At 43.3% G+C, this 19,654-nt stretch overlaps 1 protein-coding gene across 6 annotated transcripts in view; it reads left to right on the top strand.

The window, feature by feature from the left end:
• Positions 1 to 19,654, top strand: part of LOC142585994 (uncharacterized) — a 330,876-nt gene that overhangs the window by 143,616 nt on the left and 167,606 nt on the right. For all 6 annotated transcript variants that reach the window (XM_075697173.1, XM_075697220.1, XM_075697194.1 and 3 more), the window contains one exon: positions 8,539 to 8,718. In XM_075697173.1, coding sequence (XP_075553288.1) covers positions 8,539 to 8,718 — 180 coding nt within the window. The remainder of the gene's footprint in view (positions 1 to 8,538; positions 8,719 to 19,654) is intronic.

Raw genomic sequence — 19,654 nt, 5'->3', positions numbered from 1 at the left:
AGTGGCTGCGCACCATTTGCAGTCTTAACCCTCTGGTAAATTTGTTTCCACTGACCGTTCTTAAGGGATACTAGAGGAAAATATTAAGTCGAGCAAGATTGAAAGAAGATTAGGCTTCTGTAATAACGAATTCGTCATTTGTAGCGAGAACAGAGCTTTCAAAAGCAAGAAAATGCCAAAAATGGGAAATTGGAGTGGCACAACCTATATTGAACTGCGGTATCTCTCATGTGACATCAGCACTGATCAATTCAGAGAGCAGCAGAGAGGAAGGTTACGTGAGGATTACGTCAACTCTGCTGTTATTGCTGTGGGCAGTTCAGATTGAAAATCGGTGGCAGTTTTCTATGCAATAAATTCTTATATTGGCACTTGGAAAACGACGACAGACTTATGGACTAATAATCTATCCATCTAACTTGGCTCAATATTTGTATTTAGTGTCCATTTAACGCCAAATGCTAGAGAAAAATTAATTAGCATGGCATTTATGGTTATTTTCAGTTTAAACTAAAAACGCAGAACACTATCTACGCTCGTTTCAATGGACCGCGTACAAGAAACTTTTGGATATAATAAACCATATTTCAATCTTTGTTTTTTCTACGTATTTTATTAATGCAACGAAGTTCGCTTTTAACAGACCTGTACTACGACAGACTATCGGCTACAGCAGACGAAATTAGCAGCAATTTTTGTCAATATCGGGTGCATAAAACGGACTTTTGTTGTGTTGACACGGGCTGGCAACTGACTTTCGAAGGTCAGCCGACAACGCGGCTCAATATCTTGCGCGTGAGGGAGGAAAGCGGGGAGGAAGTGCGCTGGAAGCATGCTGTCTTTCGCGTGCGAGACACGAGAAAAGGAGGGGGAGGCGAGGGAAAGAGGTGGCTCTGGCGGCTGTTGTTAATGGTACAGTCGCCGTATCTTGAAAGCGATATGCGATGTGGACAAAGTGCACGCCCATGCGGGCCTCATTTTCAAAGTGATCTGCAATGTGGACAAAGTGCCGGTAGCCGGTAGCTTCGTATGTGCTGTGCTTTCGACATTTAGTTCACATTTAAGTGAGAGACAGCTTGAAGGTCAATTCACTCGCTGCTGCTGCTGCTGCTGCACTTGCTTAATTTGCTACCGAAATTGATGCTTCGCCTTTCAGGCGAAATCGCAGCTTTTTTTGTTTGTTTTTTACTTTGGACGTTTGTCACTCACTCTTTGCAGTAACGTTGTTAGACATCACGACGAAAGTTGCGGAAGTGAGGCGTCTCAGATATTACGGACTGCAGATAAAACAGACTTTTTTTGTCGGATTATCAGGGTCCGTTATAATAAGAGTTGACTGTATAGTGAAGGCAATGCTGCTGCCTCAACATACAATTATTCTTTGTCGTGAGTGATGTTAATCAAAGATAAGAATGTTTTACGTGACTACTGTTTAATTCATATCCTGAAAGTTTTGCAGTTACTTCAGGTGAGACTTTTCACCAGAAAATTTAAAAATATATACAAGAGTTAAGACACGTTAACTGAAGGACTTGTTGAAACAACGTGCACCAGTAAAAATCAAAAGTCCCCTTGTCTAAACATTGGTTCCAGCGACATTTTTTTTGTTCAACCACTGTTGACCACTGGTAAAAAATGTATGTTGAAGAAATCATTCGTGATAAATGTGCCATGTGGTTGCTGTCACTTGGTTGCTGTCAAGGCAGATCACTTCTGCTTTCTCATTACAGAATATTGTCAAACTAAGCTATGGCAATTAGCATGTCTGGGCACTGTGTTGCTTTCTGTACTGGCTTGCTCAAAATTTGAAAGATCTTATAATGAAACATGTCTGCCAAACCTACTGTTGCTGCATGACTAATGTTGCCATCTACAATGTAGGCATCGTTACATTCACCTGTCAAATGTAATTGATGATGGCATCATGACCTTCAGAGTGTGATAGTGTTGGCACAACACATTTGTCCTCCAGGATTTGAAGAAATATAATCAACAAGTGCTTGTAATAAATAAGCTAAGTGTTAGTGTGGGCACCACTATAGTGCCTTTCATTTTATTCAGTGATTGTTTCCATGGCATCTGTCTCACCATTACATGTCTCACATTGAATGAAAGTGGAAGAACTGCTTGATGCACCTGCTACCTCACCTAAAGGGACACTAAAGGCAAATGCTAAGTTGGTGCGGACTGTTTAAATACCATTTCAGAAACCTCGCAACGCTTGTTTCGTGCCAAGAAAAGACATAGTTTACAAGAAAATTGCACCTGAAGCGTCTGAATACCTTTTTCTAAATTCAAATCTCCCGCCACCCAAAGGGGGAAGTGGTGACGTCGCATATGCCGTCACTACCCTTTGCTGCCGTCGTTGAGTAAAACGGCGCCCGACAGACAACGGTACCCAGCCAAGAAACATTGGTGGATTCACTGCTGCAGCTGCTTTTTGGTCAAGTGGCATAGGCCTTTCGGGCATCCCGCAACGTCATATGGAAGTTGAATTCTCTGTTACTTGCAGTTTGTGCAAGTTTCGCGAGCCAGCAAAACCAGTGCAGCACTACGCGATAACGAAACTACTGAAACGCGAAAGCATGGGTGGCGCAGAGTCGAGCAAAAACGAAACCTTTATTGCCCGCGTCATTGTCAAAGGTAATTTCAATGCGTTATTTCTTCTAGAAATGAAATAGAACTGGAGAAGTAGCATTTTTATTTCGTCTAATAATACAATGCAAGGATGTTTTGCGACAAGTGGTTGCGTACTAGTGACAGAATTTAACTGAGGAGTGCTTTCGTCATTGGGCAAGTACTTGAATGTCCTGGGGGAGTCTCTAATCATGTCCTGCATTTACCTCAGTTTCTCGATTATTAAGGCTCTGTTCACGATAATATTGACGCCTTAGAGATTCTCGAGCACTAATCTATCACTTTAGCTTGACTTCATATTTGGCTTTAGTGTCCCTTTAAAAGTCCTGCATGCACACAATGCAAGAATAGTTCCTTTATGAATGATGATCTTAGTGATTCATACATAGTCACTTTGTTTGGTTAGGTGCTAGCATCACTTTTGCATTCCTTGTCTGCCATCACATAAGCAGCACTCTACACTCACCATGCTCTGTACGTAGCATGTCTAAATTAACCAATCCATGGCAAAGCATGCCTGAATAGTGCTATAGTGCTACTACATATGTTGGAACAAGACAGCTGATCCAGGTATCCGATTTTCTAAAGTAAAGAATCAAATTAACAAGCTTTTACTGTATGGGAAAGAATTTTGCTCTATGACCTTCACACATACAAGAGCACTTCAATCAAAAGTCTTGCCATGGAGAACATGTCATATGTGTACATGTCACTTGTAGCATATTTCACTTTTAAGGTCACTTGTAGCACATGTAAGGTTAGAATGTCACCCACTGCTATTTGATTTTTAGTTATCGTGTTAAAGAATCCTCTCTCTTCATTTCAGCACAGGAAAAAAGGAAAATTACTGTCTTTAAATGTAAATTCAGTTATCTCTTTCATGTTTATACACTGTACGGGGTGATAATTTTTAATTTTTACGGAATTTTAAAAAATTGCCGATGACAGATGGCACAATGGACCCATATTATTTGAAGAGGCGGACATTACTAGCACGAGAAATTGACATACATGTTCAACTAACTAAGGAAAATTCACTAATTAACTTCTTAATTCATTACTTTACGGCACATACAGTTGAACCCACTTATAACGATACCGGTTTTAACAATATATTGGTTATAACAATGAGAAGCTGCTGCACCGTTAACTTTTGTATGTCTTGAATGGTGAAATAACCTGTTTACTACATTGCCCCAATGCCGCATTATCGGTTATAATGCTGAAGTCTGGCTGCTCGGTGTCCGAGCTGAAAGGTAGGGAAATGTGAAATCCTTGAAAAGAAAAAAAGAAAACAAGAAATTCGAGCCGCTGCACGATGGCCCGCTGCTTGAACGATTGCTGCGCACTGATTTTCCAGCCTTCTCCGCGCGCCTCTCTCCGGTCACCCTTCCACCCCTCCGAACACGAATTGGCTGCCCCATATGTCTACGCCACGCCACCCTCCGAAACACGAATGGTCCGCACCAACTGCTCTGCTCGCTTCTTGCTCGCTGGCTCTTCATTCAGCGCAGTTCTCCGAACAGCCCCGTGTTTGTTTTTTGCGTTGAAATCGTTCCTGGCCACGTGGTTTCTCAGCCTCTTTTGACTCGCCACTGAAATGGAAGATGACTGACCCGCTGATAATCTGAATGCACGACGTTGCCGGTGAAAAGAAAGTGCATGGCTATAGATTTGGAAACTAAGTATTAATTGCTTCTAACCGATGAGGTGATCGTCGCGAATGTGCTTGCATCGGATAGCGATGGCGACGACGGCAGCGATGACGCGGTAGGGCAGGCTGCCTCAACATTGTCCTCACAGGAGGTCCGGCAGATGATTCAGTCCCTCCGGGGCTTTGTTTTCGGGAGAAACCTTCCGCTGCACTACATGGAGCAACTGGATACCTTGGAGAAAAATGTTGGCAAGGCTGACGGACATAGGGTTTTCTCGTGCAATGCAGTGCGACATACGCGGCGAGACGCTTGTGGCGATCTCACCTCAGCATTTCTTCTGGATTTCTCAAGCTGATAGGCTGCCGCGGCGAACTCCTTGCATTATTTAAAAGGTTCCTTTTGGGCCCACCAAAGCGCTGCCTTGGTGGTGCTCGCATATCGCTTGCCACCGTGACCCCTCTTTGCAGTTGTAGCAGTGCCATTCTTTAACGCCCACAGCCGTGGCTTGTTACACGTAATCAGAGCGCCCAGAAAGCAGTTAAACAAATGAGCACAATCAGCAGCCGGATGGAAGAAGGTGGTTGGGATATAGTGGGGAGGGGCACTGGACCTCCCCACCATTATAGTTTGCTAAGATCAGATCTGCGATCCCCCTATTTTGATTTTTTCATGCAACCCGGTTTTAACAATTATCAGTTATAACAATGGAATTTTCGGGGCATTTGAATATTGTTATAAGTGGGTTTGACTGTATTGCAACTTATTAATTGTAGCTGGCAAGTTTGCAAGACATATCCACTTGAAATAAATTTCCAGGAGGACACCAGTTTTGAGATATTTCCCAATGTGTGGGACAAAATGCATGGGCGTTCCAGTTACTTTTGTGCTTCAATGCATAAAACAACATCTTGTTAGAAAAGTAAGTGGAACATCAGCGCATTTTTATGACGAGTTTGATGGTGCATATCTCCAAACTGATGTCATTCTGGAAATGCATTCCAAGTGAATGCGCCTAGCAAGCTCACTGGCTACAATTTGTAAATTGCGATATGTGCCATAAAGTAATTAATCAATAAGTCAATTAGTGATTTTCTTGTTAATTAATGTATTTTTATTTCTTATGCAAATAATGTCCACCTCTCTAAATAATCCAGCTCAAGTACTAGAATTATGTTATCTGAAACAGGCAATTTTTAAAAAAAATGTAGAACTTAAAAATGATCATCCTGTATACCACATACCTAATGTAGTTTGCAGTAAACACTGTCACCTTATCATGCATTATAAACTACTATGGCAGAGTGGTGCTAGTAGGTTTAAGCTGCTTGTGCCCTCGCAGCCTTTCTCAAACATTTGCACCACTTGACCCCTTTTAGTAGTGCCCTACCTACCTTGATGCCCCCCCCCCCCCCACCACCCACCACCACCACTGCTACCTTTATAAGTCTTCTGAAAATTTGTTTTTCAATAATGCAGATGCATTTACATTTAGGTTATTTAAAAGACATTAACCACTGCGGAGAGAGGTACCAAAAGTGCTTAATGTTTTTTAACGAGGATTGATTTATTATTGTATTTTAATGAGAAGGATGTATTTGCTGTCTTGATACAACCATATCTGCTGAACCCCAATTCTACAGTTTCAGCAAGACAAAACTGGGTGTGTTTGGGAGGTCATGTTCAGTAGCGTTTTCTTTGTTTGCGACCGAAGGTTTAGATAGCTGTTTGTCTTGCTGCTTTGCCGTCCACTGTGTGGCCAATACTAATATTATACTCTACATAACAAACATGATTTCAGGGTTGATATTGTCACGTAGTAGTGACAGTAAAGAGCACAGTAGCAATAGTGTGAACGACGAAACTAACTTTTATTGGGTGAACCTGTGCCCACAAAAATAGGCTATGCTCAAAGCACAACGATAGCGGCAAACACAGTCGGCGATCAGCGAAATCTGATCAGCGGGTCAAGCGCATCGGCTTTTTTACGTGAGTTATCGAAGGTTCCGGAGTAATTGCTGGTGACGGCATGTCTTCCAGAAAGTGCTACACAATTTGCGTCGCGCATACATGCAATCGGAATATACAACGTTCGATGACAACAGGCAGCGGATAGAACCATCGATAACATTTGAGAAACTTCCAATACATACAGGCACGTCCTGCGCAGAATGGTAACATTTGTTAGACGGTGAAACGTAGTCACCTGATAAAGATAAACAAGTACCTGTGTCAATATAGTACTCTTAAATAAAACAGTGTTGAAAGAGTACGGGCACCTAGACTGAAAATTCATCTCTATTCCGTCAAGCAGAACGTACATATAGTTCAACCCATCATGACTCCCAGAAAAAGGCTTATGACCCCTTTGAGGGTATGGTCCGTAGTTTGAGAAACACGGGTCTAAAGAAATGAAGTCATTGCATGCATAACTGCAGCTAACTCTGGGCCTGCTTGGCCTCCTCTTGCAGCCACAGTGGTCAAAAGATTCTTGGAAGGTGGTTGAATGCCTGTCACCCTCCAAGCTGCACAGCAAGAACTCTGCAACACTCATGTTCACAGTGACTTCACTTATATTGACAGTTCACTTCACTTGACTTTATTACCTTAAAGAAGCCATTCAGGGTATTACATAAAGGTGGATAGCAATTACATAGGAAAAAAAAACAAGTGATTAATGTAAAATATGAGTGGTAAGTCTCCATAATTTTAAAATGACTTATCATGGCGGCGATATAGTAGAGAAGGTCATTCTAGGCTTTGGCTACCCAAGAAAAACATGGACCTTGAAATGTGACGGTTTGGGTGCGAGAATGAGCAACTTGCAGTCTATAGCTGGTGCACTGGAATATGCCTGAAGGTGGCATGATGTGAGGTGGGTGATTTAGCATGCCGTAAAAATATTTTAGATAAAGGGAAAGTGAAAGAATGTGGCGATGAAAAATAAGAGTTGTCATGTCAGATTGTGCTTTTAACAATAAAATGCTAGTGTCGTGAATACGAGAAATGGGTTACTTCACCTTTTAATATTTCAGTATTCAAGCATCTTATGTATTCCTTTCACTGTCAAAATAAAAACACTGTTGATGTGCAGACATAAGGTGATATTTCCTGTAGCCAGATTTTTTTTTTAATGTGTTGAGCCTTCTTCCAAACTCAAACACAACTCAATATAAAACACAATATAAAAACACTGTTGATGTGCAGACATAAGGTGATATTTCCTGCAGCCCGATTTTTAAAAATATCTTGAGCTTTCTTTCTAACTCAAACACAACGTAGTTATTTTCAGTCCATTATACACACTTTTTTGCTGTGCTGTACCTAGCCTTGTTTTGTTTTTGTTTTTACCCCAATTTGTTTTTGATAGGGGTGTGCAAACGTTTAAAATTTTGAATACGAATCAAATTGAATAGCAATGACTATCTATTTGATTATTGAATACATAGTCCTTGCTGTTCAATTTGATTCAAGAATTCACTATTTGAAGATGTCGAATATTCATTTCTTTTAAATATGTAAGGGATAACGCACTTCTTGGAGTCTCAGAGGAGAGAGAACAATGTAAGTAAGGACTGTTTTGAAGGAGTCTGCTGTAGGCAAGCTACTGTTACTGTGCAAGGGCACCACTTCCTGAGTTGATGCATGGGGCAGATAACCTCTGTTCAATAATTTAGTCATTCACTGTGAATGCCTTAATTTTAGGTAGCCTATATGTGAGTGTGTTCTGTCGAATTAGGCAAGCAAATTTATTATTTGGTGATTTTCATCATGTTTTCATCCTTTAGAACAGCATGCAGTGATGTAGTATCAAACTTCTCTCCTTGAATGCATTCAACACAGTAATTGCATCTAGTGATGGACTGTTCCTTTTTTATTCATTAGTGTCATTGTCATGGTGCACCAGATAACTGAAAGTAGCTTTCTCATTTACTAGCTTCCCAGTTGACCAGATGTCCATTTGCGAAAAGCATTACATGCATTTTAATAGGCCTACAAATAACCCATGTAAATCGAAGAAGACTCCGTGCAAACTATAGCTCAATGTGTTTAGAAAAAAAGTGCAGTACTTGATTCGATATTCGCAGGTCAACATTCTCAAATATTTTTATTCAATTTAAAAATTTCAATATTAGTTTTTGAATTCTGGGAAGATTCTCTACTGCATACCTTATTGTGAAATGTTGCTTTCAGGTGTTTTGAGCATCTCTGTCCAACACCTACATCCGTAACCTTCTTCTCATTTCAGAGTTTGAACAATGAAATAACGCATTTGAAATCACGTCTTCATGCAAGTCAGACTCGACGGCGTCAATTTGAAATGGAGATTAGGTCGGCTTCCCAATTGCACGATACTGTGTGTAAGCAGAAAGACAAGCTTCTGGAGTCTGCTAATATGGAGATCCACGAATTGAAGAGACAAGCTGAGGTGTTAATTTTTTTCTAAACTTCATTGAATGGGGTCTTCCACCTGTGTATGTGCAGTATGGTACACTGTTACAGCATAGACCGTTTATGATGTAAGTTGCCAGTGTTGCGAATTTCCGCGCTATAAGCGATACCGCACTGTAACCAAAACAGCATTTTTCATAGGTTGCTGCATGTGCAAAATGTGCACGTGCACTTCTGCGTTGTCTGCGAATCTAAGCATATGATTGGGATGTGCCCTCACTTTCGTCAGGGAGGTGGTCCCTCAGCTTTCCAAGTGCCATATAGCCACTGTGAAGCATTTCGTTGACTCGGCACTAAATTGCAACTTAGGCCACCGACTCCCGACAAGATGGCGCTGGTTCGGCGTGCTTGACGGAAGTATCGGGTGGCATGCTGTTGCGGGAAGTTCGCCCTTAACTTGTAACCATAGAAGAATGAATACGCTGAGATCTTGCACGATATCATGCGCACAGGCCGAATTAATGGCAGCGTATGTGAAGCGGGGTATGCAGGTGATCAGCTGGCATTTACTGTGAATGCCTATAGCAAATGTTTCTATGTACGCATACTGGTAGGTACAGCAAAAGCTAATGTGTGGACAACACTCCGCACTGATGAACTTCCGGAACAAAGTTTTTTAAACTGACAACACTGCGTAGTTGCAGTCAAGCGTGTGGTATCTGCACTTTGCGATAACGCGTACGGCAATGGGCTAATGTGAAATGCACACATGGCCTCAACCAATTTTTCCACTGTGCTGAAGTTGTAAAAAAACTGAAAATTCATTTTATTGTAGAAATTCATTTTTCCGGCCTGACAATGCGCATGCGCTCAGTGCAGACCGTGTGCTGCTTACAAGCGGCCAGAGCAAAAGGCTTCTCCGTCGCCTAGGCAACCCTGCATGCCCGTTGAACCAGCATGCTTCCACTGAGTTTTTTCTTCCCTTTCTTTCTTTTCTCTCATTTGTTTGTTCGTTTGCTCGATTTGTGTATTCTCCTCCGAATTGCCCTTGTCGCTCTTCCCTTTGGTCGGCAAACCTTGTCAAGAAGCGTGCTCGCTGCCTTGCTTGTCTGCAGGATTTTCCGGCAACCGCATTGCAACTGGTAGTATTTCGTTTCGCGCAGCTACACTATAAGCGGTAGACGTATGCATTGAGTTCTATGGGAAGATCAATTGTAGTCAGTAAAGACTGCATTATATGTGGTCTTTCACTATAAGCGGTTACGTTATAAGTAGTCTGAGCTGTTAAGGGAACTTCCAGTAAGTATTCAAAGTAACATAATGTGAACGTATCATCAGCTTCACAGGAAGTAAGGCTTGGTGCTATGGGAGTCCTAGGGTCTCACAGGAGTACCGACCACCGTGTGTTTGAGTGAGCTTATCAAGCCACAGGGCCTCGTCAGCCGTCACCTAGCACACTCTCAGGCTGCAAAGGGGCTACGGAGTGCTATGTACAGTAGAGAACACAGTATTGCCCTGAGTTAGTGGAAACTGTTTGTCTCCTGTGCTACCCAACACTGCACAAATGCCCAGTCCTGGGGTTCACGGACACCAAAGGGCTCTCTCACCAAGGGCAAAAATACAGATAGGGGCACCTATAGCACGTCGCTGTCCCTATGCTCTTGCTAGTGGGCCAACTCGCGAGAGCTTGGGCAATATCCTTTAGCTTGGGCCTCCGATAAGTGCTGCTCGGCGCAATTTGACCGCACACGAGCACTCGGCGCCGCTCTTCAGCTTAGCGTCCTGAAAGAATTAGCACAAAGTACGCGTTTGCCATATGGGCAAAGGCACCGTACGCATGCTCAAGTCTGAAGCACAAAGGGTCTGACGGAAGAGAGGAAAGCCCGTATGTAACCAGTGCTGGTCCTGGAGAGAAGCTCTCGTCACAACCAACAGCGGCTACCCCATGACGCGAGTGCACCCAATCACAAACCATCGCGAGTGGAGTGCCACCGCTGACAACCGTAGTGAGTGAAAAGGAGAGAGGCATAAGGATGACAGAACAGGCGAATGCCCGTGCAGCGGTGCCGGGCATTCACATATTTTAGAATGACTTCACACCACCACATTCAATCTGGTGAACAATGCAAACTGTGCCCCTTTCAGGTGCACATTATTTTTATTATCTTTTTATAATCTGTAAATATAAATCTGAATGTTATTTATCTGTAAAGATAAATGATATTTTGATTCTCTGTGACTAAGTAATAGTGATGCAGCTACAGTCAAACCTCGACATATCGAATAGCGTGGTGATGGTGAAATGGTTCGATATAACCAGAATTTGATATATAAGATCATGTAAAAAATGCATCAATAACTTGTACAAATCAATCAATGAACCAAGAGCGCCATTGGGGATCATTGTTCGGAGCGCGCGTTCGGTTGCACCACGTGCAATTGGCCTAGGCCATTTGCATGCGCCGCAATAGCCAAGCTGCCGCATGTGTAGGCCGCTATGTTCAAATGGCACCCTCTGGGCAATCGATGTGTGCAACTACATATAGTGTGCAGCAGTCGGGAACACCCATCGCGTCACTGCTATTTTCGAGGGTGTCGCAGGAAAGCTTGCCGCCTGTCAACGAAGTGCACCTGGTCAGGGGTGGCAGAGTTTGACCACTTTACGTCCTACCCCGTCTGAAATAAAAAGTTGAAAATGCATGCGATTTTCCAGGTGATATAAAAAGTGTTTGATATACGCAATAATTCTACATATACGTTAGATATATCAAGGTTTGACTGTATAATAAGGTAGTTTGACGTCATTGTACTAGTACTTAAGCTTACACTTATCTCAATTTCTCACTTATCAGAACATTGTCCTCTAATACTGATGCCTTAGACATCATTGCGCATTCCTGTCAGTTCAGCTTAACTTAATAGTTGGTCTAGCTGCAGATAATCAAATTTGTCTCAACTGCAGTAGGAATGTAATAACTACAGGTTTTCCCGCTCAAATTATTCCAAGTGCCAGCTATTTTAGTCCAAGCGCGAGTCAATTTAGGTGCCACACATGTAACCCATTTGCTTCCGCGGCCGGCGATCCGCCGGCCGCACCGGCTGAGGCCAAAGTCACTTTGACCGGCGAATCGCCGGCTGCTCAGAGTATGGTTTGTTTTGGATTTCTTCAATAGATGGCAGCACAACACAACTTGTGTAGTGATCGATTCATGTGTTTTCTACCAGATGGACATAGTTGTCCACAGTCTGAGGTCAGTTTTGTTGTTTTTATCGACAAAAAGTTCGCAATCCCGTCTCTTTCCAAACATGGCGTCGCGGACAAAGCGCGCTTTGACGGTGGAAGAAATTCTCAATCTTGTGTTCGAGAGTGATGATGAGAGTGACAACTGTGATGAAAAGGATGTTGTGTCAGATGACGAAAGTGACCAGATTACAGACAGTGACAGCGACAATGAAGACCACTTGTGTTTAGCGCAAGATCCGTGTGACTCTCGGCCACCATCTCCAAAGGCGCGAAAACTAGAAGACTGGCAATGGGAAGCGAATGACACAGTGGAAAAGGTTGTGAAGAACACCTTTTGTGGTCAACCAGGCATCAAACGAGCCATCCAGCTACAAGTAGGTGCAAATCCCAGTGCTCTGGCAATGTTCAACGCTCTCCTCGGAGACGAGATTTGGAGCACTATCGCATTGCACACAAATATCTTTGCATGCGAGAAACAGCGTTTGCATCCCGATCCCAGTTGGCATGAAACAACCCCGGATGAAATGATTGCTTCTGTGATGTCGCGGCGGCGTTTTTGGGCACTCTCAAAATATCTGCATTTCTGCGACAACTCTCTCCCTCAAAGTGGAGATAGGTTGTGGAAGTTGCGCCCTGGTACTCGACCACATACTGAAATGCATTGATACAGCCTATGATCCGGAAGAGTGTCTAGCAGTTGATGAAAGCCTTATGAAGTTTCGTGGTCGGCTCTCCTACGTCCAGTTTAACCCCTTGAAACGGGCAAGATTTGGCCTTAAGTTCTACAAACTGTGCGAGTCTTCAAGCAGCTACTGCCTGAAGTTTTCGATTTACACAGGAAAAAGTGAGAAGACTCCAGTTACCACTAGATTGTTGTGCGGTGAGGCAGTTGTAATCGACCTTCTAGAAAAACATCTGGCCGATGGCCACACAGTGTTTTTGGACAACTGGTATTCTTCGCCATTGCTATTTCGCCACCTAAAGGAAGCTGGTTCGAATGCTGTAGGCACAGTCCGCCTTCACCGAAAGAACATGCCAAAGGATTTCAAGGCGAAGCTGCAAAAAGGCGAATGCAAGTCTTTCTTTGCGCGAGGCATCATGGCCCTCACTTGGCAGGACAAAAAGCAGGTCACAATGCTGTCAACCTGCCACAGTTCAACTGGTCTCACTGATACCAGAAAAAAGGGTTGCAAGAATGGCATGCCAGTTCTGAAGCCGCAAGTTGTAATCGATTATAACCGAGGCATGGGTGGAGTGGATCGCGAGGACCAACAACTGGCTTCCTTTTCAATTATGCGAAGATATGCCAAAGGCTACAAAAAAATCTTCTTTTATATTATGGACATCACTGTTTATAGCAGCTACGTTTCATCTGCCAAAGCATCAGGCAAGCGGCTCCACTACACAGACTGAAAAGTGAACCTCGCAGAGGAGATTCTCGAAGTGGCCGTTTTGCCCCAATACCATGGTCGACGTAAACCGCCTGTCGCGGCTACACCAATGCAGCTCCAGGTTTCCGAGTGGGCTCATTTTCCTCGCAATATCCCACCAAACAAAATCAAGCAGAATCCATCAAGGCTATGCTTAGTCTGCAAGACACACGGAAAAAAGTCGGAGAGCCGGTGGGAATGTGAAAAATGTGAAGCTGCACTTCACATGCCTGTTTGCTTCAAAGCTTTCCATACACGCAAATCATATTAGATGGGATGATGCAGCGAGCCCTTCCGAACAGAATAAAGTAAATTTTGTCTCTCTACGAGGTGTGCAGCGGAATTTATCGCTTTTTTTAAAGAGCGGCTCGCGCACCCAACGCGCGTCGCTTTTTCCGCGCGGAATACCAGGCAGGAAACGCCGTGGAGGGCGCGGAAGCCAATGGGTTAATCCCAATGCCAAATAATCTACATGCCACATATTTTTTTATCCAGAGTAAAGATGCATTTGCAGAGGTGTTCTAGGAAGTTCAAAATAACGACGAAATGTTATAATGTTGCGCTGACCAAACACAACTGAAGAATCTCGAAGAGCATTGTCATGTGACAACAAAAATGCCTTTCCCACGCAATACATCATTGGAATAATCCACTGTTGATGCAAAACACAGCTATTTCATGGCTTTGCAGACATGCATTCAAACAAAGGGGCATCCAGCGAAAAAATGTTGATTTCTAAAGCTGATAAAAACAAGCTGAAAACAGTGTCACATCATATCTCATCATTTTGTTTTCTACAAGCCCCATTGGCATGGATATCAAATGAACGAGCTTCGAACAACCTCTGCAGCTATAACCACATAGCCCATCTCAGATTATGTGAAAGAGGGTGTCACAGGATCTCGCATAACATTCGCCAGCTTATTCCCGATTCCCAACCATATTGACATGGATATCAAGTGGTCGGTCTTCGAAGGAGCTCTGTGATAGTACCCATGTAAGACACGGGTGTCGTGTGACCTAGCGTAACTTTTGAAAGCCCACACGTGATTCTCAAACACACTGACATGTGTGTCCAATGAATGGGAATTGCAAAAGCTATGTGATGTTATACACGTCCCAAACGTCAAACCATGTGGGAAAGGCTGTCACATGACCTCGTGTATCTTTCACTAGCCCGTGCGTGATTGCCTACCATACATGTATATCAAACAAACGGATTAGAAGAAGCTCTGCGATGATATGTACGTCGTGCATGTCCAACCTAGTGGAAAAGGGTGTCATGTGACTTCACATAACTTTCACAAGGCTCATGGGTCATTCCCAACCATACTGACATGGGTGTCAAACGAATGGTCTTCAAAAAAGCTCTGCGATGATGTGCATGCAAGACATGTCAGACCAGGTAGTGAAGGTTGTCACGTGACAAAGCATAACTTGTGAAAGCCCACACGTGATCACAAACAAATTGACATGGGTACAAAACGAATGAGAACCACAAACGTTATGTGACGATATACACTTAGCGAACATCAAATCAGGTGGGAAAGGGTGTTGCGTGACCTTAATTATCTTTCACCAGGCCCATGGGTCATTACCAACCATGCTGGATATCATGATGGATATCAAACCATGATAACCATGATGGATATCATGATAATAACCATGATGGATATCAAACGGGCTATGAAGAAGCTCTATGATGGCATGCACATTGTGCACTTCAGACCACGTGAAATATAGTCACGTGACATCACGTAGCTTTTGCCTGCCCATGGGTAATTACCAACCATGCTGACAGGGATATCAAGCGAACGGGAATCGAAGAAGCTGTGCAGTGATACCCATCTAGCGAACATCGAATCTTGTGATCTCACATAGCTTTCACAGGCCTTGGGTACTTCCCAGCCATATTGACATGGATATCATATAAACTGGCTTCGAAGAAGTTCTGCGATGATACCCAAGAAGAGCACATCAGACCACATGAAGTGGAGTGTCACGTCACCTCACACCCGCCGTGGTTGCTCAGTGGCTATGGTGTTAGGCTACTGAGCACAAGGTCGCAGGATCGAATCCCGGCCACGGCGGCCGCATTTCGATGGGGGCGAAATGCGAAAACACCTGTGTACTTAGATTTAGGTGCACGTTAAAGAACCCCAGGTGGTCGAAATTTCCGGAGTCCTCCACTATGGCGTGCCTCATAATGAGAAAGTGGTTTTGGCACGTAAAACCCCATAATTTAATTTTTAACGTCACCTGATGGGATGTTCTCCAGTCATAGGGTGATTCACAAACATACTAACGTGCATACTAAACGAAGTGGAATCGAACAGCCAGTGCGACTGTTGCCACGCAACACCACAGAAAAAGAGGTGAGAATCGTATGTGACTTCACGTAACTGTATTAAATGTGACTGACTGCTGAACTGATTGATGTGAAAATCACGGAGAGAATAATTTACCTTGAAAGCGATGTGGTACTGATAGAAGAAACTGGTAAAGCTTGCCGTAATTTTTTTTTCTTTCCTCACACATGCTTAGGAAGACTAAAATACTTGCAAATTTTGGCTTCGGTAGTTGCTTGTCACACATTAATGATGCTATCGAATTGTTCTAATGCTCTCGTTGCTCGGGATGCTGTGCTGCTTTGGGTGCAATTACTGCACATAATTCCTTTTTATGTGAAAAGAGGTACATGCTTTTCTGAACCCTGGGTGAGCAGTAACATGACTAGGCGTAATATGTGAAGTTAATTTCCATTTTTTTAAAATCTTCGCCGTGTATTTTTGGCTCGAATAAGTTGCGTGCCGGCTTTCACCGGAATTGGCCACTCAACGGAACAGAACATGTGAACAGAATAAAGATTGGTGAGAATAATCCTGAATAAATTTCTCTACTTCAAACACCACAATGCTTGGACTCATGCAGTGTTGTACTATATGTTTCCTAATTTGTTGTAATATTTCACATTGCCGCTTTAATCTGCATGCACACTTTGTGATAGATTCGAGGTGCTTGAATAGCAACAGTGTGTCATATCATAGTGCACTATGATATGACAACAATTTGATAGCATCGTTAATGTGTGAAGAGCGACTACCGAAGCCAGCATTGGCAAATATTTCTGTCTTCCTGTGTGTGTGCGAGGAAAGAAAAAAAAACATTATGGCAAGCTCTACCAATTCGGTTCTTCTATCAGTACCACATCGCTTTCAAAGTAAATTCCTCTTACCGTGATATCCACGTCAGTCAGTTCGGCAGTCACTCACATTCAATGCAGAGTTATGTGAAGTGACGTGATGGTGCTTTTCACTTCCATTTCAGTGGTCTTGCATGACAACAGTCGCACTGGCATGTTTGATTCTTCTTCGTTTAGTATGCGTGTCACTATGTCCGGGAATCACCGAATGACTGGAGAAAGTCCCGTGACTGGAGACACTCCTTTTGGCATGGTCTGACAAGCTCTTTGGGGGTACCATTGCAGAGCTTCTTCGAAGCCAGTTCGTATGATATTAATGTCAATATGGTTGGGAAGCACCCAGGGGCCAGCGCAAGTTACGCGAAGTCACATGATACCCTCTGCCACGCGGTCCGACGTTTGCTATGTGGGTGCCACTGCATAGTTTCTTCGATTCCCGTTCGTTTGATATTCATGCTTGCGAAAGTTACGTGATGTCACATGATTTTTTTTCATGTGGTCTGAAGTACGTGATGTACTTATCACAGAGATTCTTTGAAGCTCACTGGTTTGATATCCATGTTGGTAATGATCCATGGGCCTGGCAAAAGATACGTAAGGTCACAGGACAGCCTTTCCCATCTGATTTGATGTTTACTATGTACGTACTGTCCCATAGCATTTGCGATCCTCATTCGTTTGATACCCATGTCAGTGTGTTTGTGATCACGTGTGAACTTTCAAAAGTTTCGTTAGGTCACGTGACACACTTTACCACCTCGTTTGATGTGCGTGATGTGCATACCATCGCAGAGCTTGTTCGAAGTCCGTTCGTTTGATATCCGTGTAAGTATGCTTGGGAATCTCAGATGGGTGAGCAAAAGATATCTGAGGTCATGTGACAGCCTTTCCCACGTGATTTAACGTTCACTACGTGGGTACTATCGCATAACTTTTGAATTTACCATTTGTTTGACACCCATGTTAGTGTGTTTGTGAATCACATGTGGGCTTTCGAAAGTTACACTAGGTCATGTGACACCCTTTACCACGAGGTACAACGTGTCTTGTGTGGGTGCTATCACAGAGCTTCTTTGAAGCTTGATCTTTTGATATCCATGTCAATGTGCTTGGGAATCAGGAATAGGCTGGTGTTGGGACTCAGGGTAGCGTAGCCCATCATTGTCAACCAGTTATTGCGACTCAGTGTCCGAGTGGCCATTACTGTTCCGTGATTGGTGATGTGCCAGGTGCTGGGCGATCGAGAAGTCCGGGCTGACCTCCAAGAGATGAGGAAAAGGGCTTATTTACATTTTTACATGTTGCGAGTTTACACGCACTAGCACGAGTTTGAGTAATAGTACAAGCATGATTCGGAGCACACCTATGACTACAGAGCACACCCCCACAACACTCAAGATCCACTTTTTCTGCTTTCTTTTTCCCCTTTCTTTCGTTGGGGGAATTCACTGTTCTTCTCAGCCAACCAGAATCATTGATCCGTCCGAAAAATGCTGCCCGTGGTGTCATCGTCCCGCCGGGCTCTGCCTCCAGTCTTGCACGTACTCCCCTGCATGTGAGGCAATGACGTGGCAAGCTGGGAACACGATGTTGAAGTCGTTCCCATGGAAGTCTTCGATGTTGGCACCTTTGATCGATTAGGGGTTCATTTGTGATAGTCCATTTGTCAGGGTGAGGCTCCGTTTCATGGCAGTCATTGATTCCACGAAGGGCGGCGGTTCTGTTACCTCGACAAGAGTGCCTTTGTTGGCGCGTCACCATCTGTGTCGGGCCCACTCTTGTCCAGACAGGCACTTGTCAGCTTTGGTTCCGCTGATTTTGTATGGTGCTTAAACGTCAATATCGTAACACTGGCGAATGTTACGGGAGATCCTGTGACACCCTCTTCCACGTGATCTGAGATGGGCTATGTCGTTGTAATCGCTGAGATTGTTCGAAGCTCATTCATTTGATATGCATGGCAACGGAGCTTGTAGAAAACAGAATGATGAGATATCATGTCACACTCTTTTTGGCCTGTTTTTATCAGCTTTAGAAATCGGTTTGTTGCTGCATCTCCTTTGTTTCAATGCATATCGGCAAAGTCATCAAATCATATAGCTGTGTTTTGCATGACCTGTCCATAGCAATAATATGATTTCCATACAGTGTATTATTTCGATGATTTATCGTGCAAGAAAGGCATTTTTTGTTTGCACATGACAACGCCCTTCAAGGCTCTTAAGTTGTTTGGTCAGCACAACATTATAACATTTCGTCGTCATTTTGAACTGCCTAGGACACCTCTGCAAATGCATCTTTACTTTGGATAAAATTCACTTCCGTTAGGGTTAAAATACGTAGCGTGCAGACTAAATTATATGGCACTGGGATTACATGTGTGGCACCGAGATTAAATTGACTGGCACTTAGACTAAAAGAGCTGGTGCTTGGATTAATTTAGCGGGAAAACTTGCAATAGCAACACTTCACACGGGTTGCACCATTTGCAGAAAACGGTCTTGGTAATGTGCATGCACTGCTGCTGCGTATTTGCTTGATTGAAGAAAGGGACAGTTTGCATTTCACGCACCCGAATTTTCATGTTTCAGAAAATATAGTCATGCTTTTTACTTTGAACGTTTCATTCTAAAAGGTACACTAACGGTGATTTTTCACTTTGAATAAGAAAATTTATTGCATATGAGTCATAGTGAGTAGGACTGGGTGTTACTCATTGTTGCGGTTAGAGGCCTCTTCATCACTCTCAACAGCCCTATCACTATTGGTGCCATCCATGGCATTTGAAATTCTGTATTTATTGCAGTAAAAGACTTGCAGTAGCTTCGCAGACCATGGCGGCCTAACAAGAAAGGAGACTGAGGGGCCCTATTTTCATTAGTCACAACCATATGAAGCCAACAGATAATGAAACCAATGAAAGTATTCCAAGCGTTGCCATAGCTCAATTAGTAGGGCATTGAACGCATAATGCGGAGGATGTAGGTTCAGCTCCCACTGGTGGAAAGTAGTTTTTTCGTACGCTTTCATTTCCCTTTACCTTACCATTTCTACATTTCAATTTGGCCCGAAATTTTAAATATCAACCTTGAAAGTG

Source organism: Dermacentor variabilis, chromosome 1 (assembly GCF_050947875.1).
Source record: "Dermacentor variabilis isolate Ectoservices chromosome 1, ASM5094787v1, whole genome shotgun sequence".
NCBI classification, from domain to species: domain Eukaryota; kingdom Metazoa; phylum Arthropoda; class Arachnida; order Ixodida; family Ixodidae; genus Dermacentor; species Dermacentor variabilis.
Note: the sequence above shows the minus strand (reverse complement) of the source record. Positions and strands in the feature narration are given on the sequence as shown.